This window comes from Lolium rigidum, chromosome 7, assembly GCF_022539505.1.
Source record: "Lolium rigidum isolate FL_2022 chromosome 7, APGP_CSIRO_Lrig_0.1, whole genome shotgun sequence".
Taxonomy (NCBI): Eukaryota; Viridiplantae; Streptophyta; class Magnoliopsida; order Poales; family Poaceae; genus Lolium; species Lolium rigidum.
The window spans coordinates 131942312-131965623 of NC_061514.1; the positions used below are offsets into that span (position 1 = coordinate 131942312).

General features: G+C 42.0%; 2 protein-coding genes across 2 annotated transcripts; both read right to left on the reverse strand.

Annotated features, from left to right (window-relative positions):
- Positions 1-11219: 11219 nt before the first annotated feature.
- On the reverse strand, positions 11220-13986 carry LOC124677618 (MADS-box transcription factor 26-like). The gene is made up of 7 exons (XM_047213589.1): positions 13103-13986; positions 12901-12982; positions 12556-12617; positions 12112-12214; positions 11987-12028; positions 11834-11875; positions 11220-11526 (listed from the first exon to the last, which is right to left on the reverse strand). Exons 1-7 carry the CDS (start codon positions 13282-13284, stop codon positions 11431-11433), a joined length of 609 nt encoding a protein of 202 aa, XP_047069545.1. The 5' UTR covers positions 13285-13986; the 3' UTR covers positions 11220-11430.
- Positions 13987-17798: 3812 nt separating this feature from the next.
- Positions 17799-20874, reverse strand: LOC124669447 (putative 12-oxophytodienoate reductase 11). Its single transcript, XM_047206063.1, has 5 exons — positions 20748-20874; positions 19506-19646; positions 19252-19382; positions 18792-18968; positions 17799-18565 (listed from the first exon to the last, which is right to left on the reverse strand). Exons 1-5 carry the CDS (start codon positions 20816-20818, stop codon positions 17973-17975), a joined length of 1113 nt encoding a protein of 370 aa, XP_047062019.1. The 5' UTR covers positions 20819-20874; the 3' UTR covers positions 17799-17972.
- Positions 20875-23312: the final 2438 nt, after the last annotated feature.

The following is a 23312-nucleotide window of genomic DNA, read 5'->3' on the forward strand; positions in this document are numbered from 1 at the left end:
GTCACAAAGGGGTACCTCTATGCCGCCTGTACAAAGGTCTAAGGAGAAAGCTCACATTGGATTTCTCGCTTTTGATTATTCTCAACTTAGACATCCATACCGGGACAACATAGACAACAGATAATGGACTCCTCTTTAATGCATAAGCATTCAACAACAGTTAATTTTCTCATAAGAGATTGAGGATTAGTTGTCCAAACTGAAACTTCCACCATGAATCATGACTTTAGTTAGCGGCCCAATGTTCTTCTCTAACAAGTATGCATACTCAAACCATTTGATCATGAAAATCGCCCTTACTTCGGACAAGACGAACATGCATAGCAACTCACATGATATTCAACAAAGGTAAAAGAGTTGATGGCGTCCCTGAAACATGGTTACCGCTCAACAAGCAACTTATTAAGAAATAAGACACATAAGTACATATTCTTCACCACGATAGTTTTTAAGCTATTTGTCCCATGAGCTATATATTGCAAAGGCAAAGAATAGAATTTTAAAGGTAGCACTCAAGTAATTTACTTTGGAATGGCGGAGAAATACCATGTGGTAGGTAGGTATGGTGGACACAAATGGCATGGTTATTGGCTCAAGGATTTGGATGCACGAGAAGAATTCCTCTCAATACAAGGCTAGGCTAGCAAGGTTGTTTGAAGCAAACTCAAGTGTAAAATGTGCAGCAAAGCTCACATATGAACATATTGTAACTATTATAAGACTTTACATTGTCTCCTTGTTGTTCAAACACCTCAACCAGAAAATATCTAGACTCTAGAGATCAATCATGCAAACCAAATTTTAACAAGCTCTATGTAGTTATTCATTAATGGGTACAAGGTACATGATGCAAGAGCTTAAACATGATCTATTGAGCACAACAATTGCCAAGTATCACATTATTCAAGACATTAAACCATTTACCACATGCGGCATTTTCCGTTTCCAACCATATAACAATGAATGAAATAGTCCAACTTTCGCAATGAACATTAAAGATAAAGCTAAGAACACATGTGTTCATACGAAACAGCGGAGCGTGTCTCTCTCCCAAACAAAGAATGCTAGGATTCGATCTTATTCAAACAAAAACAAAAACAAAAACAAACAGACGCTCCAAGTAGAGCACACACGATGTGACGGAATAAAAATATAGTTTCACTAGAGGAACCTGATAGGTTGTCGATGAAGAAGGGATGCCTTGGGCATCCCCAAGCTTAGACGCTTGAGTCTTCTTAAAATATGCAGGGATGAACCACGGGGGCATCCCCAAGCTTTGACTTTTCACTCTTCTTGATCATATTGTATCATCCTCCTCTCTTGACCCTTGAAAACTTCCTCCACACCAAACTCAAAACAAACTCATTAGAGGGTCAGTGCATAATTCATATATTCGGAGGTGACATAATCATTCTTAACACTTCTGGACATTGCACAAAGCTATTGAAAGTTAATGGAACAAAGAAATCCATCAAACATAGCAAAAAAGGCAATGCGAAATAAAAGGCAGAATCTGTCAAAACAGAACAGTTCGTAAAGACGAATTTTAAAGTGGCACCAGACTTGCTCAGATGAAAATGCCCAAATTGAATGAAAGTTGCGTACATATCTGAGGATCACGCACGTAAATTGGCGGATTTTTTAAATTTTTCTACAGAGACTACTGCTCAAATTCGTGACAGCAAGAAATCTGTTCCTGCGCAGCAATCCAAATCTAGTATTGGCTTTACTATCAAAGACTTTACTTGGCACAACAATGCAATAAAATAAAGATAAGGAGAGTTGCTACAGTAGTAACAACTTCCAAGACTCAAATATAAAATAAGTGCAGAAGTAAAATAATGGGTTGTCTCGCATAAGCGTTTTTCTTTAACGCCTTTCAGCTAGGCGCAGAAAGTGTGAATCAAGTATTGTCAAGAGATGAAACATCAACATCAATAGGTATCTTAGATGCTCCCCCTTCCGTAGTGGTACTAAGGGCTTTGTCAATTTTAGGCCTATAATAGTTTTTTGGCTTAGGCACTTTAGAGACATACATAAACTTTTGCTCCTTACCCAGATAAGCTTTCTCCTTAAACTTAAGAGAAGAAAAAGTTGGACCCAAGGTTCCCATAGCTTCTTCAAGTTCACTAATCCTATGGGTTCGATTATCATGAGTAGCACAAGTTTCTAAGATGGCAATTCTCTCATTAATTTCACCTAGAGATTTATCAAGTTTATCAGTGCTATTAAGTAATATTCCCAATTTAGTCTCAATACTTGGAAGATCTTTCTCTATGCCCTCCAACTTTTTCATGACATCTTCAAGAGAGATTTCAATTTTAGCTTCATTAACGAATGTGGTATTCCAACTAGACTCTCAATAATGCAACTAGCTTCTAAAGCGGGAGTGCCTAGGAAATTACCTCCCGTAAGAGTATCAAGAACATACCTATTCCAGCTAGAGATACCAACATAAAAGTTCCTAAGTAGTATAATAGTGGAGTGTTTCTTAATGCACCTATGATGAGCATCGCTAATTCTATACCAAGCATCTTTAAAACTTTCTCCCCCTTGTTGCTTAAAGGAACGAACTTCAACTTCCGGATTACTCATTTTTAGTGGTAGTAAATAAAGTAAACTAAGTAAGGTAAATGCAAGTAACTAATTTTTTTGTGTTTTCAATATGGAGAACAAGACAGTAGATAAAGTAAAACTAGCAACTAAATTTTTTTGTGTTTTTGATATAAGAGCAAACAAAGCAGTAAATAATGTAAAACAAAGCAAGACAAAAACAAAGTAAAGAGATTAGAAGTGGGAGACTCCCCTTGCAGCGTGTCTTGATCTCCCCGGCAACGGCGCCAGAAATTTAGCTGGCGCGTAGTTGACGTGGGAGTTAGAAATCTTTGCGGTGTAACTTTTTTTCGTCCCCGGCAACGGCGCCAGAAACTTGCTTGATGCATGTAGTTGACACGTCCGTTGGGAACCCCAAGTGGAAGGTGTCATGCGCACAGCATCAAGTTTCCCTCAGTAAGAAACCAAGGTTTAATCGAACCAGTAGGAGTCAAGAAGCACTTGAAGGTTGTTGGTGGCGGAGTGTAGTGCGGCGCAACACCAGGGATTCCGGCGCCAACGTGGAACCTGCACAACACAATCACGAACTTTGCCCCAACGTAACGGTGAGGTTGTCAATCTCACCGGCTTGCTCGTAAACAAAGGATTAAACGTATTGTGGGGAAGATGATGATTGTTTGCGAAGAACGAGAAAGAACAATTGCGGTAGATTGTATTTCAGATGTAAAGAATAGGACCGGGGTCCACAGATCACTAGTGGTGTCTCTCCCATAAGATAAACAGGATGTTGGGTGAACAAATTACAAATGGGCAATTGACAAATAAAGAAGGCATAACAATGCACATACATATATCATGATGAGTACTATGAGATTTAATCGTAGCATTACGACAAAGTACATAGACCGCTATCCAGACATGCATCTATGCCTAAAAAGTCCACTTTCGAGTTATCATCCGAACCCCTTCCAGTATTAAGTTGCAAACAACGAGACAATTGCATTAAGTATGGTGCGTAATGTAATCAACACAAATATCCTTAGACAAAGCATCGATGTTTTATCCCTAGTGGCAACAACACATCCACAACCTTAGAACTTTACGTCACTTGTCCCAGATTTAATGGAGGCATGAACCCACTATCGAGCATAAATACTCCCTCTTGGAGTCACAAGTATCAACTTGGCGAGAGCCTCTACTAGCAACGGAGAGCATGCAAGAACATAAATAACATATATGATAGATTGATAATCAACTTGACATAGTATTCAATATTCATCGGATCCCAACAAACACAACATGAAGGATTACAAATAGATGATCTTGATCATGATAGGCAGCTCACAAGATCTAACATGATAGCACAATGAGGAGAAGACAACCATCTAGCTATCGCTATGGACCCATAGTCCGAGGGTGAACTACTCACACATCGATCCGGAGGCGATCATGGCGATGAAGAGACCTCCGGGAGATGATTCCCCTCTCCGGCAGGGTGCCGGAGGCGATCTCCTGAATCCCCCGAGATGGGATTGGCGGCGGCGGCGTCTCTGGAAGGTTTTCCGTATCGTGGCTCTCGGTACTGGAGGTTTCGCGACGAAGGCTTTAAGTAGGCGGAAGGGCAGGTCAAAGGGCGTCACGGGGGCCCCACACAACAGGACCGCGTGGGCCCCCTATTGGCCGCGCCGCCCTACTGTGGCGGCGCCCCGTGGCCCCACTTCATGACCTCTCTGGTCTTCTGGAATCTTCGTGTAATAATAGGACCCTGGGCGTTGATTTCGTCCAATTCCGAGAATATTTCCTTACTAGGATTTCTGAAACCAAAAACGAGCGAAAACAAAGAAGCGGCTCTTCGGCATCTCGTCAATAGGTTAGTGCCGGAAAATGCATAATAATGACATATAATGTGTATAAAACATGTGAGTATCATCATAAAAGTAGCATGGAACATAAGAAATTATAGATACGTTTGGGATGTATCAATCCTCAATATAGTTTGACTTCCTTCAAGTATTCGTCATTGGATATGTGCATTTGATTCCATTCAAATTATCAGAAGTGCACACCTTGGGGAGGAACTCACATTATATTGGCTTTCTAATTTTTTTTCCATTTTGGCACTTGATGCCAATGGGGGAGAAGTTTAGAGGGTTTTAGGGAATGGTTTTATACTTAAGTTTGGTTTGTGCTTAAGTGTTTTGCCTCTCATGCATTCCATATTTATATGTCCTGCATGGTTGTTTATATATAGTGAAAACTGTCCCGAAGGTTAATCTTGACAATGCATGCAATGAATTCATGTTCATCACACGTGCATACATTGTGGGGGAGTTTGTTCTATATATATTGGTTCTACTCACATCCCTTGCATTAGTAGTAGTTGTGAGAGTAGAGATGGTTTTTATATGGATTAGTAGCTTCGTGTTACTTGACCATATCAAATACAACCTCGTGTATACAACCTATTCTCGGATAAGTTGCATACTTGTTTCTAATATTCATTATATAAACCCTCTTATAGGGTTGTCATCAATTACCAAAATGGGGAAGATTGTAAGGGTATATTGCCCCTATATGTGGTTTAATTTGGTAATTAGTGACAACCCCTATGGACTAATGTTTTCATTGAGTTTATATGAAAGAATATTTCATAGGTACTACTTGTATTCCATGTGTTGGATTCAAGTATGGATGCCATGAAGATAAAGATATACCTTGTGTATTGGCATCAAGATCATCGATTTGAAGATATATATGTGATATGATCAAGAAGAAGAAATGAAGATGGAGTTCCTATGTGGAACTCAATATTAGCCATGCTCTATCTTATGTGATAAGCAATGAATGATCAAGATCTTGAGAGCTTGATTCCAAGTGAAGAATTCTTTATACACCTCAAGATAGTATGATAGAGCATGAGAAGATACAAGGTTGACCAATACAAAGAGTGAATAATAGATTCAAGTTTGGTCAACACATGAAGCATGAAGAATGTGCCACGTGAAGTCACATGGTATCTTTCCATGGGCATGCATCAAAAATGAGATCTCATATAGCCCATGAGAGGATGACGGCAAGTGGTGATCGTCATCAAGGTTGAGTTGGGCAAGTTCAAGTTGAGCATCTCGAGAGGATCATATGGTTGAAGCTTGCCGTCCATTTGGTGATAATGGACATGTGAAGATGTGCATCAATGGAGCTTTCCCATCATAATGTACGGGGGAGCATTTGTGAGTCTTCACGAAGCGACAATGATCAAGTGAGGCCTTCCGGCTTGAGTGGAGCTTGAAGAGTTATCATCAAGATCAAGCGGGATGCGCAAGTCAAAGGTATGGCCTTGATAGGTTTTCCTTTTACCTGTCTCAAGGTGGTTGATGGGAGACCGGATTATAGGATAGATAGCCGCACTATCAAGAGGGGCTTTCGGTTGGGTAACTTGATCACATCGTCTTAGGGAGCTCAATCATTTGCATACTTTGCATATCCCTATTGCTTCTTGGTGTTTCTCTGTGAGAGGTTCTTGAGCTTGTTGCTAGCTTTATAACATGCCCAAGTTCATCGAAAACGGGATTCGTATGACTCTTCTATGACGTTTTCGAGGTTGGGTGATTTTACCGGTTATTCATGATATAAGGTTCTACCTTTTATATTCATGATAAAATCCCCTCCTAAAGATTCTTATGATTTACACTTTCCATAGTATAGAATTTGTTGTTATCTTTCTACCAAAATTGGTTTCATGCGATTCGGAGTTCGAGAGCATTAGTTATTACGGAAATTAGATCTGTCAAAAAGAAAAAGGGAAAAGACTTTAAAAAAGGGCCCTGTGGATTCCGGCCTACAGGCCGGCCGACTGGGCCTGCCACCGGGCCTGCTCGGTTCCCGCCGGCTGGTGGGCTTATGGCAACTGGGCCATGTATTGTAAGCCATCCGGCTGGGGTCCGGCCCAGGATCCGGCGGCCGCCGGCCTGCCCGGCTTGGGCCCCGGTGGACCGGCCTCCTTTTTCTGCTCAGCCTTCGGGCCTGCTGGGCGACCGGCCTGCTCAGCCCGGCCTGTGCGCCGGCCTTCTCGGCGCCAGGTCCGGTCTGCCGGCTGGGCTGGCCGGCTGGGCCGATTTCTGTGCAGTTTTGTTGACTTGTCTCCCCAACGGTTATTTTCCCCCTTTAGCTACAAAAAGCCTTCTTCCACCTTGAGCTGAACTAGTTCTTTCTCCCCTACTCCTCCATTGTTGCTATTTGAAGAACTTGCTTCCCCTCTTGATTCCTCCTATGATTCTTGCCCATTCTTGAGGATTTGAGAGAGGAGATCTAGATCTACAATCCCCACCAATCCATCTCTCCTCTAAGTGAGGGGGACCCTTGGATCTAGATCTTAGAGTCATTTGTTGATTTCCTCTTTGTTCTTCCTCTCTAATCTCATCCTAGCATTTGTTGCTTTGGTGAAATTTGAGTGTGAAGGATTTGAACACCTCTAGTGTTCTTGCTTTGCATCATTGCATAGCGTTGAGCTCTCCACCACGATTAGTTCGAGTGAGAGACCGTGAGCTTGTTACTCTTGGAGGGAGACCTCCTTGTTGGCTTGGCGGTTGGTGCTCCGGTGATCTACTGAAGGAAGATTGTGAAGAGGCCCGGGCTTCTCCTTCGTGGAGCTTGTGAAGTGGTTGTGGAGCTTGCCATCTCCGGAGTGGAGGAAAAGCTAACCATAAGGAAATGGCCATTATCCTTCGTGGGTTTGGCTCGGAGAATAGGGTGAGCCTTCGTGGCGTTGGGGAATCCTTCGTGGGACCTCCACTCCTCCAAACGTGACGTACCTTCTTGCAAAGGAAGGGAACACAGGAATACATCCTCGTCAACGTGTGCCTCGGTTATTTCTATACCCGAGCTTTCTTTCCTTGTGATAGCCATCGTGCTTGAAGTACATATATCTTGCTATCACTTTTGCTACATATATCTTGTGCCTATCTTGCTTAGCTCTAGTTGTTGTTGTTGCACTTAGTTGAGCCTAGCATATTTAGGGGTTGTGCTTGTAAACTAAACGTTAGTTTAATTCCGCTTTCTTACAAGCCAAATCCGTAAGAGTTTAATTGCGCATGGTCTTGCTAAGTTAGGCAAATCTGGTGATGTTGGTATTTTATGTGGTGCAACCCCGATCTGCGTATCGGCGGCTGTTGCACAGGACTGTATTTTGTAACCATACTCTGTGCTGTTGCGGGCAAGTTTTCAGACGCACTCTTTTTCTTCCAGGGTACCGAAGGGGACTGGAAGGTTTTTAATGAGGCGGGCTTTCTTTGCTTAATAAAGTGTGGCTTACATTCAAAAAAAAAATCCGTAAGAGTTTTTAAACGCCTATTCACCCCCCCCCCCTCTAGGCGACATCTCGTCCTTTTGCCCGGCGTAGCCGCGGCGATTCGAAGATAAGCGCGCCATCGACCTCGCGCGGACGACCGGCCGCGCGAACGGCTGCTTCAACAACGTCGGCCGTCGTGCCTGGTGGCACGGCCGCGACGTCGACGCCACCTGCAGCCAGCGCGCCCACGGCGACCCGCCGCGCGTCCCACTTTACTTCCCGTAGGCGGAGTGAATGGCGCCGAAGGCGCCACCTCTGCAGAGCGCGCTGGCGAGGACGACGGCGTCCGGGAGCTCGCGCACCGGATCATCAGCAGCCGGCGACCACACGCGCTCGGTCGCGCTCACGCAACCTCCGGGAGGCGTCGTCATCCGCGACGGGGCGAGGCGCGCGTCTTTGGCTCTGGCCCGTCGGACGACGGGGTCAGCCCAATGCCTCCGCCTCAAGGAGGAGGACGCCGCGGTCTCGCCACCACTTCCGCCAACGAAGAAGCAATGGTGGGAGAAGGAGGCGCAGACGCAGGCGGCCCTCCGTGGCGGCGACCACCCGGAGGAGTTCCCCGGCCAAAACTTCATCGTTGGCCGCTCCGTTGAGGAGGACTACCGGCAGATGAAGATGGACCCGCGGCAGGCGGCGGTGTGGTCTACCAGGGACCATGGTGCCAACTTCGTCGACCTCGCCGAACCTTCCGAGCCGCCGGCACCAAAGGAGGAGGAGGAGGAGGACGAGGACGACTGGTCCTTCGGAACATCCAGCGACGACGACGACAACCTCGACTTCAGCGCCTTCGGCCTTCGCCGTCGCTAGACTTTTTTTAGTCTTTTAGTTTAAATTTGAGTAACTTTTGTATAAATTTCATTTGAATTTCGTATGAATATCCATTTTCAAAATATCATTTTATATTTGAATTTCTATTGGAGCTGACATATTGGAAACGCTGCTATATTGGATATTCTGCCAGCTTCCCATACAATAGTGCCAGCGCCTCTACCGATGCTTATTTAGAGGCCGCCGGTGGAGATGCTCTTATCCCCGAGCATGGCTGCTTGCGCTGGCGTGAAGATAATGGAACGAGGCGGGACGCTGGGCGTGCGCCTTCGTGCACGGGACAGGAAGGCCGGGCTGCCTTGCTGCGCTACTTTGCCGCGGGCGTCGCAGCTTGGCTGGGGAGCGGTGTAGATCGAGAATCTTGGACTAATAGCATCTTTACTCGTTAGTACTTTTCAGATTGAAATCCCGCTAGTTAACGCTGGATGATGTAATTTTCAGTGTGGGAGACACAATTTTCGAGCTGGCGGAATTTGGCTAAAAATATACCAGTTTTTAGCCATTTTTGGCATAACATCAGAATACAACACAAAAATATAAAAATTTATGACATTATTCGCTGACATTGATATTATTTTAACAAAGAAAATAGTTCAACAAACACAACATGACAACAACACAACAAACACAATAAATCATGGTGCACCAGCTCTTGGTGCACGTATGAATCTCGGATTTCTTGCTGCATAGCTAGGAAGGAAACCCATGATGCCGGAACTTGACCATCAAGATTTGTAAGAGGACCCTGTCGGTGATATGGCTAGAGCAACTCGATCTCAGGAACTGGATGTTTCTGCTCATTCTCTATGATCATGTTGTGCAATATCACGCAATAGTTTATCACCTCCCACATCTGATCATGTGACCAAGTCATAGCTGGGAATCGGACAACTGCAAATCTCTGCTGGAGGATACCAAATGCTCGCTCGACGTTCTTCCTGGCAGCTTCTTGCTCATTAGCAAACCACGCTTATTTTGGCAGCTTCGCGCTTAAGATTGTCTTCACAAATGTTGACCATGTAGGATATATGTCATCTGCAAGTATCCCTTGTTATAATGGCACCCATTGACCTCATAGTTCACCGGGGGAGCATGGCCCACGACAAGCTTCGCAAAAACAGGCGAGCACTGCAAGATGTTGATGTCGTTGTTTGAGCCTGCCATTCCAAAGAAGGAGTGTCAAATCCAGGTATCATATGTAGCCATTGCCTCAAGTACCACAGTACATCCTCCTTTGTGGCTCCTTGTACATGCACTGACAAGTCATTGGACAGTTCTTCCACTTCTAGTGCATGCAGTCGATGCTTAGCATCTCTGAAAAATCCTCTTGCTGCATTGGTTGCAAGTATCTGCTCAATATCTTGAGCAGTGGTGATCTCAAGTATACTTCCCTGAACATTGTTACGACTGTCCTGCAAAACTTTTATAAGCAATCAATGGTGGTGCTCTCTGCCATGTGCATACAGTCATCGGCACTATCACCCGGAGCTCCATATGCAAGCAATCTCATAGCGATTATGCACTTATGTAGCGAGGAAAACCCAATCATGTTGGTGCAGTCCGGTTCGCATCGGAAGTAGGGGGTCCAAGTCCCAAACGGCATACACAATCTTCAGAAAGAGATCCCGGCTCATCCCGAACCGGCGCCGGAATACTGCCTCCAGGCGCTGCCTCACCTTCGCCTTCCGGCGACCCGGCGCAGAGGCTTTGAGTTCCGCTCGGCGTATAGGGTGGCCTAAGACGCCAGGATCATCATGTGCTCTTCATCTTCGGCGGCAGCAGCGTTCTCTTCCTCCAACAGCGAAACAAACATTTGCTTGTCCTCATCGTCGGAGTCCATGGCAATCAAAACGCCGAACACCTCACGGGCGTGGTGCCGTAGAGGTCGGCAAGAAGCGTCGGTGAGGTGATGAACGGCAGTGAGCTCGGCAGTAGCTATGGAGTGGGTGCGGCCTTTCTACTGGCGTATGCGCGTCGGTAGAGGGTGGGGGTGGTGCTGGCGGCAAGGTGGCGGCGACGAGGTGGTTTGGGCAGCGCGAGTGGAGTGGGGGGGGGGGATCTTTTTGTGTGTGACGCCGACTTCCCTGGCTCACGCGCTTTTCGCTTCATCCGGCGCTCCCAGGCGCTCTCCGGTATTCTTGGCTTCGGTCTGCGGTCGCCGGATTTAAAAATGGCTCCGACGAAAATTGGGCTCCTGGGGATGCGGCTGCTGGGGAATTTTCGTCCATCCGGCGATAAAATTCGGCCCAGGAGGGGGTGCTGGGGAGCCGAGTGGAGATGCTCTCAGGATGAATATAGAATCTGCTAAGCATGTAACTCCGTGGCTCTGCCTTTACTTGCCTTTTTGAACACTTGGGTAGATGCAGATTGTATCAGTAAACGCTTTCAGATGTTCATGTGGACCTTTCAGCGTAGCGACATTGGTTGAAGTCGAAACAGAAATTCTATGATTTCGATCCAATCAACACAACATTCAGAGTGCTATACCATATGAAGCAGATATCTGGAATCTACATACTTTCCATTGTACATGGTTAATTTACATGTGCAAAAGCAGGTAAGGATACAGTCATACAGATGCTGTTTTGTTTCCTTTGTACACCACAAAGTTGGCAGATGCGACGTTATGAGTTCCATGCATGGTGGCCTTGTTGAACTCGAATCATAACTGACGTCATAACTTGAGAGGTCGGTTGTTTCGGCTAGAAGTAGTGGCCACTCTCCATGGTTCCCTGGAAGGGGAAGTGTGATATCATCATGTTGCTGCCCGTGTCCAGAATCCCACTCTGCTCAATTACCTGGACACGCAAGATCAATACATTACGAAATATGTTGACCTCAAATAAACATGTTACTCCCTCCAATCCATAATAATTTAAACTGGAGGAATTACTATGTCAGGTTAAAAACTGAGCTGGGGAAGATGAGACAAACACTAACTGTAGCTGGGTTGCCTACAAGAGTGACCACTAACTAGATTCCCACTCTGCTCAAACCATAAATCACAACACTAATCTTGAACCCAATCCTAAAATCAAAATGCAATCTTATCCCCTCAAATATCCAAGTTCTGTAAAATTATATGAAATTAGAAGATCAAAATACCCTTTCTTGAAGTAAATCGTTGGTAGCCTTCAGTATGCCTTCCTGCAGAATACAGAGACACGAAAAACTACTGATGAAGGGAATTGCTGTGTTCACCTTTCTACATGTAAGCTTAAAAAACTCATTAGAGGAATAATTTTTTCTGTAGCCAACCTTGTTCTTGAGCATCTCAATCTCCCTAGATATGATCTCCATCTGCTCAGCAGAAAAGGACAGTATATCAAAAGTAACCATTTCTGATTTTTTTGGGTTTGGGCAGAAAAGGACATAAAGCTTACCTTTGTAGAGCGAATGTTGTGTACCCAAATTTCAAGATTACTCTCCAGGACTTGGAGCTCATGAAGATTCATGTGGTCCATATCTTTTGCTCCATACATGTACCTGCATGGATGTGCTTACCTTTATCAATCAACCTCGTGCTTGATATTACTTCTATGAAAATATGAAGCACCTTCAGAATCTTTTGGAACCTTTTCAACGGATTCTAGCCAGTTTAATATGGACCATCATCCTATGTTCCTTTTTTTTTTGTTAATAGAAATTGCTTCAAAAACTAGCAGTGGAAGCCAATAAGGCAATATATTAGTGTATCACGCAGCGTAAAACTAGCAGTGGAAGCCAATAAGGTAATAAGTCGGTATGCTGGTATAAGTTAAAAGAGTTTCAGGTCGGATAGAAGACATTAAGTTACTTCCCGGTATACATGTAATGCAGCTGATTACCTTAAGCCTTTCTGAAGTAAGTCAATTTCTTGCCTCAAGAGTAGTACCTCTTGTTGTATTATCTGCAATGAAAAAATAATGCTAAAACTCAATACTACTAGAAGTCTAGAAGGAACTTTACATATTAAAGTTCTGTCGAATATAATGTAACTACAATTCATGCCCGTAGTATTATGAAATTCTGTGAGTCAGTGATGAATAAACCCACAAATAGTGTGCTGAATCAAAGTTCCCCCAGTAAATGGCCTTGATAAATTTCATGCAAATACTGCATTTTCCAGTGCATAGCTTTGCGATGCTATTTGTTGATATTACGAGATAAATCATGTGATCTCTGCTGCTGACCTGAGGGTTTTTCTGCTTGCTACTTTCACTTTGTGCTTCTGTGTTGCTACCCTTGTACCTCTCAATTAAGCCTTGCATGTTCCTAATACATGTCAGCCACAAAACATGTGAAAACTTTAAACAAATATATTATTTGGAGTTAGCTTTGGATCACTTAGAGAGAGAGAGAGAGAGAGAGAGAGAGAGAGAGAGAGAGACAGACCCGTTGGTGGCCAACTCATAAATCTTGCCATCAGGAGAGAACACCATGACACCAATATCAGCATCGCATAGAACAGATAGCTCCTTGGCCTTCTTGAGGAGGCCCATCCGCCGCTTACAGAAGGTGACCTGCCTGTGCACTGGGTTTTCTATCCTTCTCATCTGAACCTTACCACGGGCCATTACTATTCTTCGGTCTTTCTTCTTGTTTGTGCACACAACCTCCCCACTAGTTTGGACTAGCTTCTGAGGTTGTTGCAACTAAACTCTGGATCTTCCTCTCGCACTTAAGGACAATGGTGGCTTAGACCTGTCCTGGAGGCGAGCATTTTATTGTGGCTCCTGAGCACAAGGAATAATTGGTAGGCCAGTCCTTGCATATTGCCAAGGGTCAAGCAAATAGGGTTTTCGTGGTTCACAAAGTAGCTCGATATCTACCTTGTACAAGGGTATAGGTTATAAACTTGTTCAAAGCGTATAAAATTCCCTTTAATAAAAAATCCATGTTGCTTGTACTGTCCTGGATAATTAAGTGGTCCATGATCACACTGAATATATAGTGAGGAATATGTTTCATGTAAAGGCATTTACACTTTACATTGTAAAGAATTTGTTCTACTTGGAAATGTCAGACTAACATTTTTTTAAAACCCAAGTATTCTACCATTTCCTTTCTTGCATGCTCATCTTCACTATGCCATCATCTGACCGAAGAATGATAAAATAGGAATAGAATGATATATTCCACAATCCTCTAAAGATTTTAAAAAGAATGGTGTCCTGTACACTTCTAAGTTGTCGAGGCACCACTAAATGTCTTACAGTTCTAATTTCATGAAAATTATTTTGTGTTATAGATTTGGTTTCCATGACTCCATCTTTTATACAAATTCAACAACAACCAAATGAGTCTGGTACACAGCTATTGGCGCCACCGTTCTTATCTTCAAGTTTACTTTAAAAATTGAAAAGAATGTCCAACGAATACAGTACCTCCTGATTAGAGAGTTTATAATTGTGTTCAGTTCATGAGATTTCCTTAGTTAACTCAGTAGACCAGAACATGTCATGCCCCTGTCCTGAAATTGGCAAATACTAAAAGAATAAAGCAAGAAGCTTGCAGAAGGCACAATAACAAATTTGTGCATGCACAACAGAAGAAAAAATAATAATTGACCAAAGCCTAAAGGTATGGTGACTAGGTCATATCGGCTAATCATGATGGCAGTTCACCAGGACCACCCCTTTAATGAACACTTCAAAATGTCTTCAGATCCAGATTCCTGACCAGTCGTCTTCAGGTATTGTGAAAGTCAAGATGATCAGTAACATTACAGAGGCACAACAATGCAATACATATTGTCTCACCCCAGTCACATTACAGAGGCACAACAATGCAATACATATTGTCTCACCCCAATCGTTCATCAAATCCTGGGATGTCCGAAGAAATCAATAACTTCCGTTAAGAACCTAGACATGCATTTCAGCATTTCAAAATGCATCTTTTGTGCGTCACCTGAATAAGAGAATTAGCGAAGGCAAGACTCGAATGCAGGCGGGCTGGGCGTGACGCTACTAGCCAACTGAGCTAGTCTCGGTTCTCCAGAATGCAGTTATATTCCTTTATCATCAGCATCTGTAAATTTTATCACATTTTGTTTTGATTGGATATTTGAATGTTAAGCATCGGTATTTCTTGGCCACAAAACGTAGATCTTGTGTATACATTTTTTTCTTATCAAGGAAGGTGCCCTTTGAGTATTTTAATATAAACTGTAATTACATGTTACAGCAAAAATTCAGAAATAGATAGGTTCCATAAAATTAAATAAAGATGCAACACTTACATATAAGATATGAAGCAGCAATGTGGTGCCATGCACATTACTCCCACAGGTTATAATATTTTTTACGAGCAGTTTTGTGAAGCTCCAACTTACTGAGGTAAGAACAATCAATCAATCTAGACCGTTGATTGGAGTGATGGGGCCTAGTAATTATCATCTAGAAATTATCTTACAAGAGGCGGGTTCTCTCCAACCCTTGTATGATCAGATACATTCCAGTAGTAATGATCCAACATGCTTTTTGATCGACCTATTCGTAGTAGAAAAATACTTGAAACGTCATAATAGTACTTTTCTAATCGAACAGGTGTTGTCACACGTTACATACAAAAGCATAGCATAATCTCCCCTTAAACCTGCTATATTATCTTATCATCATGCTTCTTGAACAATTTTTTTGAGCATAAAGTAAAAGGTTAAGTATTGCCACATACAAAATGACAATATTGTAAAATATAAATACACTGCCTAGTTTCTTTCCATCAGTTCGAAATTTTGGTTCAATTCGCTAGTGCAGCAATCTTTCATGGTATCAGAGCCAAGAGGTCTCAAGTTCAAGATCCTGCTCATGCAGTTTTAAAAACAAAAGAAAAAAGATTCTGCGGCCCGCACCGAACTCACGCTAAGGACTAAAATAGCCTTCCATCAGTTCGGACTTTTGGTTCAATTGGCTAGTGCAGCAATCTTTCAAATATGTCTTCACTTGCAAACATACCATACAAATACTCTACAAATGTATTGTTTCCTACCATATTCATATACAATATGAAAGTAGATTATACTCCCTCCGTCCCACGAAACATGTTGAAGATTAGCTACATCCAAATTTTAGCTAATCTTCAACATGTTTCGTGGGATGGAGGGATTACTTATTTAGGACTCATGGGCGACCTACTACCTTCATATTTAAATCTAAACACATTGGTAGAAAACAGTGGAGGGTTCTAATAGTTCGGGAGCGTCTTAAAATTTCTCATTTTTGATGACATGGAGGTTTTTGGTAGAATACTCGGACCGCTAAGCAGATAACACACGCGGTGCAAGGTAACAAGGGTAACTTTCCTCACTGTCCAAGATAGCTCTTGAAGTAATGCCCCAGAGATAGACCATAGAGAGATGTAAGCAGCAGAAAATAAACAAAAGAAACAGTTGAATACTCCAGAACAAAGGAATAAATGCAAAGCTAATGTTTTTGTTTGTCGCTTTTTTCGAGTTTAGCAAGTGTTCTCAAGGTTATACCATCACTGAAGAGGCATAAATCTTGGCTGCAATGTTGATCTAAATCTCTTTGAAATCTATGCTAGACGTCCGGCACCTAATGTTACTCCTCGCTAACGATTCCATAAATCTGCACTAAACAGCAGGCCTCTAGACAGAATAATTAAGATATGTCCATGAATAATCAAACATCCAAGGAGATAGTGCGTTTAGTGCATCTGAACCTCACTTTGATACAGCAGGGTATTTAAAGCTCTTGCTTGAACATGATACATTGTGCAAAAAGTTAATGTGACAGCTATGAACTAAATAAGATAATAAACACAGGAGACAAAGTTCCAAAGGAAGATTTCTAACATGTCCGTGATGCCAAAGGCACCACAAGCATTGGCCATTGCATATCTTTCATTTTTATATATGCACTAATAATGCAGCTTTTCACTATTCTTTAGGTGGCTATATCCACAATTAAAGCTAAGCATGAGATTCCATTTAATCTGTAAGCCTGACATTTACTAGCGACAAATTTCAACAACTTCAGATCTGGCTTTGTCAGGTAATATAAGGGGTTATCATATCAAGTTTGACTGAGCAATTACTTCCATGATAAGCTCAACTGTCTAGTAGATCCTTTTCCTTCACTTTTTAAATTTGAAGGAGAGAAGGATTAACATTTTCAGAAGTTAGAAGTTAGAACACAAACTGAAGTAAGATATCACATTTCAGTTACAAAATAAATGTAGATCCAAACACTTCAGTAAATAATTCCATGTCAATTTAAGTCTTGAGCATAGTGGGTTTGGTGCAGAAATAGAAGTTGTAATGAAGTACCCCCCCCCCCCCCCGTCGCACAATATAAACCGTTTTGGGATATATGAGATGGAAGGTCTATTAGTTAAGCTGGATTCACAAGGGGACCAAACAACATTTGTAGCTGAATCATCCTTAACAGTTTTGCGAGTACAATGGGTCCTGTTCTATCAAACATAAAAAACGAGAAGTTGCAATAATACAAATGAAGGGACAATGACAACAACAAAATATGGGAAAATAGTTCAAACAAAAGGGCAAAAAAAAAAGGAAACCTTCACTAGGAACCTATGTTTCTTTTTTTACTGGTAAAGCAACTCTAATTTGGCACCGTAGTGACAAAAAAAAATGGTTGATACTCACAAACCACCAAAAGGATATGCAGGATTTTCTTCATCATTTGATAAAAGCATATAAATGATGGGTGGGAAAAGGCCCTTCTTACCATTCATATGCTCATCATGTGTGATCTGCAATTGTATTCTAACTCCCTGGATAATATTACCCCTCTGATGTTAATTGTCAGTAGGACAACACAAGGCAACACTGGCTGGCCTGCCTAATGGAGTACTGGTAGTCTGCATAGATTCAAGCTAAGTTGTTTCATTTGTTGCATATATTCCACCAATCATTGTCATATTTATCTTCCACGGCATGAGTAGTTGACATGTTCTAAAGTCGATGACTAAGGTAACACATGTGGGAGCGAAAAGGACGAAATAGGTAAGCCCTTGTGATTTTATTTAGGGTCACACTACTTGCATGTAAACTAGTTAAGCTAATTTACAAAAAAAAATGACTGCTTAATTTCCTTCTCACTTTAGTTTTTCACTTCTCACATGAAATTCTTAAATTGTAACAATCATACATTTTATCCATACTATGTCCATACACATGAGCATTGAAACCGGCGATCTTATTCCTTCAATACTACTGATACACATGGTAGATGCTCCTATGAGAGGAGGGAGAGCTCACTCCTGAAAGGTCCAATTAGACATTGGATGGCAGAAACGGGTAGTCAGTGTATCCAATAACTGGATCGGAGATGTAGAAAGTTTCTCTAATGTACTTGTTGAGAGGAGCATCTATCTCAAACCTCCGGGGCAAGTCAGGATTGGATAAAAACAAGCGCCCATATGCAACCAAATCCGCATAGCCATCAGCGATTGCTTTATTTCCATCATCCCTTCCATACCCACCAGCTATGATAAATGTTCCCTTAAAAGCATCCCTTATGGGGCGAAGGCTGTGGGGAGTTTCAAACTTTTCACCAATTTTCACCATCCGTGGTTCCACCATGTGACAATAAAGAATTCCAAATTTGTTAAGCGCATGCGCCATGTATAGGCCTAGAGCTTCTGGGTTTGAGTCTGATGCATCTGAGTAATTTGCAAAGGGTGAGAGCCTTATCCCAACCTTATCAGCTCCAATTTCCTCAACCACGGCCTGGACTACTTCCAACGCAAACCGGCAACGATTCTCTAAGCTCCCACCATATTTGTCGGTACGATCATTGACTTGGTCCTTTAAGAACTGATCAATCAAATAACCATGAGCTCCATGAATTTCGACACCATCAAATCCTACAAACCAAGGCACTGAGATTAGATATCCCTTTTCTTTGGGAGTCACATGATGTTGAATAATTCAGTAGGTATTTGTTAGACACTTGACACAACATCCATTTAAACCTTCGTATGCTAATTTTATCGAGATACTAATTTGGATGAATGATAAATCTGTAATTTGTATGGTAATAGCACATTCTTAACATCTGGAGCGCAAAATGAGAGAAATATTGCTACTTACCAGCTTCAATTGCATTTCTAGCAGCAACCCTGAAATCGTCAATGATCGAAGGGATTTCATCAGTCTCTAGTCTCCTAGGAGTTGAGAATGTAGCCTCATCTATGCCATTTGCTCTCACTACAGGTTTGAGTGGCTTATCGGTGCTCGAAATCGGAGCCTGCCCATTAGGCTGAAACGCTGCAAAGAGATAATGAACATGTGTTAGTAAGATAAAAATCAGGACTATTGGAATGACTACAGGGTTACTAATGCCATTTCATTTACAAGAAACATGAGATAACTTATGCTGCCATAAAACCATGAATAAATGTACATAATGTTCATGAATAAATGAATAATAATAGCATAAGATGTGGCTGAGCTGAACCGAAAGTCTAAAATCTATTTGAGGCTATCCAGCTTGCGAAATAATTGTGATTACATTAAGTTTAAGGATAACTATTAGAGTTTGTAAACTTACTATGATTAGAGACTCTTCCTACGTGCCAAATCTGACAGAAAAATACTCCTCCTTTCCCACGAACCCCACTCACGATCGGCTTCCATGCTTCTACCTGCTTCTTTGTCCAAATGCCAGGAGTATCTTTGTACCTTGAATGCATACAGGGTAACACGACACATGTCATCTTTACAACTAATAATATTGAGAAGAAGAAATTAAACATGACTAATGAGATTTCCAGCAGCCACAGCCTAAGGGTATGGCATACACACCCTTGAGCGGTCTCTGAAACTCCAGTGGCCTCAGCAATCAAAAGGCCTCCTTTGGTTGCTCTCTGTTGATAATACTGTATGGCATGCGGCTGAGGAACATTTCCATAGGATCGCTCCCTTGTCAGTGGTGCAAGAACTACCCTAAACAGAAACAGAAAGCTATCAGGAACAAGTGGATCATCAAGTCAAGAAGAATGACATAATTCATCGAACTGGTTTTTCAGGAACAAGTCCAGGAACAAACAGATACAGTTCAGGGGCACATGTTGTAACCATAATAGCAGGTATTCCACATTAAATTCATCGGAATAGTTTACATATTTTTAGGTTTTGTTTGCCATTTGCTAACGACACACTCCCAGTGGAGTGGAGTCATTTGGGTGTAACTTTTACAAATAGCGTATGTTCATCGAACAATTATACAGCAATGCCAGATTGTTTGGGTTAACAATAAAAACTCGCTGTTCTTCCAAAAGCATCAAATTTTGTATTGGAGCATCTCCTTCACATACTTTTTATTGCCGTTTTCAGTCATAGGTTGTGGTAAATGATACCATGACGGAGGAGATGGTTGTAGTGAGGCCAATGCAAGACGACATTGTGTTTGTCTCTTTTTGTAATCCGATGTGTTTGGCAGTGATGCCTGCCTGGCATAGTTTGTAACAATATTATGGCTGTTTGCATCCAAGGAGGATGCACAGCACAGTGCAGGAGGCATTGCCTTCTTTTTCCTAAAAAAACACCTCCTACACATATCTGAATACGTAATGCAGTCCAATGTTTGCAATAACAACAATAAAACCTTTCAGAATAAGACCTGATTATTATGCTTCTGTCCGTGAATCTTCTTGGGGGTCAAAATTGTGAGCCGAATATGGTTCTTGATGGTATTACAAGATGCAAACCACAGTGCAGCAGTATAATAATAAAATTCAGGAGAGCAAAAAACATCCACACGAAAATAAAGATGAGGAAACCATCTTCTGCGGGTCGATTTTTTTCCATTGTTTTCTTCTGCAGTCTATGCCCTGCATTAATCTTCCATATTTGGGATTTTCAAAGAGGAAATTCTTCATCGTTTGAGAAAATTAGTGATAAACTTGCTAGGCAGCTCTCTCACCCAAATTGGTTTCTCTGTTGCACAAATCGCCTAAACAGAAGACCTAAAGAATCGATTCTTGATGCAGATTGGGATTTCCGTGCAAAGAAAAGAAGAAGAGATTGGGCGAACAGGAGGCGAACCTGTGGGAGAGCTCGAATTTCCCCATCTTGTAGTGGGTCAGCAGGGGGGCTGCGGCAGCGGCGTCGACCATCTTGCTTCTGTCTTGTTTGCTCTACTTTCTCTTCTCCTCCTTCCTAGGCAACTATATATGGCACCTCCCTCGGTTTATGCTGACAAGCAGCAGCCGGCAGTGGACCAAAGTGTCACTGTCTCCTTTAAAGATTTTCTTTGGAAGATTTAATACTCCTAAACCGCCGGAGGGGGTTCAGTGAACCTGGCACGGTTTGTTTGCAAGATCACTCACGTGAGAGTCAACAAGGCACCATAATGTTGACTATACTTGATTTGTTGAGGTCACTGCTGCGGTCATGCGGCAGAGAAAACTACACTTTGCATCTTTTTTCCTCGAAAAATCACGAGTCTATAAAAGAGATTTGGTGCACATGGTACTAGTGATTCAGTTTTTTTAAAAAATAAAAAATCATATTTTTTAGTTTCAAAAAAATCTGAAAATAAATCCGTATATAGGCAATGTTGTATTCCACAAACGTGTAAAATATCAACTTCAAATACTTTATATTCTGATCTACACAAAAATGACAAAAGTGTAGATCTGAGGGACAGATATTTGGTGCACATGGGCACCAGTGATCTCGTTTTAAAAAAAAAAACCAAAAATCATATTTTTGAGTTTCAAAAAATCCTGGAAACAAATCTGCAAATAGTCAATGATGTATCCCACAAACGTGCAAAAATCAATTTCAAATACTTAATATTTTGAGCTACACAAAAATGACAAAATTGTAAATCTAAGTAGTCATTTTTAAATCTTCAAAACATATCAGATTTTGTCATTTTTATCTAGCTCAAAATAAAAAGAATTTCGGATTGAGATTTTGCATGATTGTGGAATGTATCAATGATAGTCTTCAGAATTATTTTCATGATTTTTATAACTTGTAAACATATTTTTAAATTTTTCTTAACATAGCGAGAGCACTGGAGCTCGGGAGCTAAAAACACTTTTCGAGATCTGAGTAGTTATTTTCAAATCATCCAAACATATCATATATTGCCATTTTTGTCTAGCATAAAATAATATGAATTTCGGATTGAGATTTTGCATGATTGTGAGATGTGTCATTGGCAATCCCTAATATTATATTCAGATTTTTTAGTAACTTGTAAAAATATCTTTATTTTTTTAAATGGCGAGAGCATTGGAGTTTGGCAGCCAAAAACACTTTCCGGCATAAACTATTCTCTGCATGGAATGTGCAGCAGGAGGGATCGGAGAATTCTCGTATGTGAGACGGTTTCTTTTTTTTCAGTTTTTTTTTTTGACAGAAAAAGTGGCTTTTATTGATCTGTTGCAGCTAAATCGCTGGCAACTATAGAAGATACAAAATCTGGTACAAGATCATGCCACAGCATAATACCACCCGAGACTAAACTAGCACCATTAGTGGCTAAAACATGAGCCACTATATTACACGCACGCTTACAATACATCACCTTGTAATTTATGAAGTTGGTAAGCAATTGGCATTTTGCCTCCCGAAAAAAAAAATCCATGGCGAGACAAATCAAACTCACTTGATTGCAGAGCTGACTTTAGCAAGGTTGCATCCGTTTCAATAATTATCCGTCCCATGCCTAACTCAGCTGCATACTCTATGGCCTTGAGGCATGCAATTGTTTCAGCTTGAAGAGCATCAGCGACATGTGCAATTTGCCCCATACCTGCACCACAAACATCACCATTGTAATCCCTAATGCAGAAGCCCCATCCGCCAGTGCCATTTTCCCTGCAGAAAGAGCCATCAATGTTGATTTTCAAATAATCTGCAGGAGGTTTGGTCCATCGATCAGTTTTAGTAAACTGTATAGTTTGAGTTTTGCTTAGATAGGAAGTGAACTCTGAGGTGTGTTGAATTGCCAATGATGCTACAGAAGCCGGGAAAGGGGAACGGTCTCCAGCGTTCACTGAATTTCGCACACTCCAGATCTTCCACATAAGTGTAACTGAGACCAGACGACAACTATCATCCAAATTCAGTAGAGCTTCTAGTGTTTGGGATGCATTTGCACATTCCAACAACACTCGCCGGACAGACTCCAGATTTGCTTCACGCCATACTGATTTGGCAAACTTACATTTGAGGAAGACATGTCCGCAATCCTCGTCGAGCCGCTGGCACATAGGGCAGATAGTTTCAAGATCCAAGCCTCTGCGTTTTAGGTTCATCTTAACTGGCAGGCTATTATGCCCCAAGCCCCAAAGGAACATGCTGATTTTCCTAGGGATATTCAAGCTCCAGACCTTTTGCCATTTTGGTTGGTGTGCCTATTGTCAGATTTGCTACAGTAGATGAGTTAGTTTCGCCTGCAGCAACATCCAACAACTTGAGTCTGAGCTTGTACGCTGACTTGACAGAGAAGACACCCTTGGGGTCAGCATGCCAAGCTGGAAAATCATCAAATCCTTCTTGGATTGGGATGGAGAGGATATGTTCAGCATCGTGGCATTGAAGGTTTGCCTGACAAGATCATGGTCCCATTGTCCGGTGATAGGGCAAATGAGG

Coding starts and splice junctions, on each gene's coding strand:
- LOC124677618 (XM_047213589.1), bottom strand. CDS start 13,284: ATGGCCCGTGGTAAGGTTCAGATGAGAAGGATAGAAAACCCAGTGCAC. Junction 12,618..12,900: donor GCAAGCAGAAAAACCCTCAG/GTCAGCAGCAGA, acceptor TTTTCATTGCAG/ATAATACAACAAGAGGTACT. Junction 12,215..12,555: donor TTACTTCAGAAAGGCTTAAG/GTAATCAGCTGC, acceptor ACATCCATGCAG/GTACATGTATGGAGCAAAAG.
- LOC124669447 (XM_047206063.1), bottom strand. CDS start 20,818: ATGGTCGACGCCGCTGCCGCAGCCCCCCTGCTGACCCACTACAAGATG. Junction 19,383..19,505: donor GTTTCAGAGACCGCTCAAGG/GTGTGTATGCCA, acceptor TATGCATTCAAG/GTACAAAGATACTCCTGGCA. Junction 18,969..19,251: donor AGGAAGAGTCTCTAATCATA/GTAAGTTTACAA, acceptor ATCTCTTTGCAG/CGTTTCAGCCTAATGGGCAG.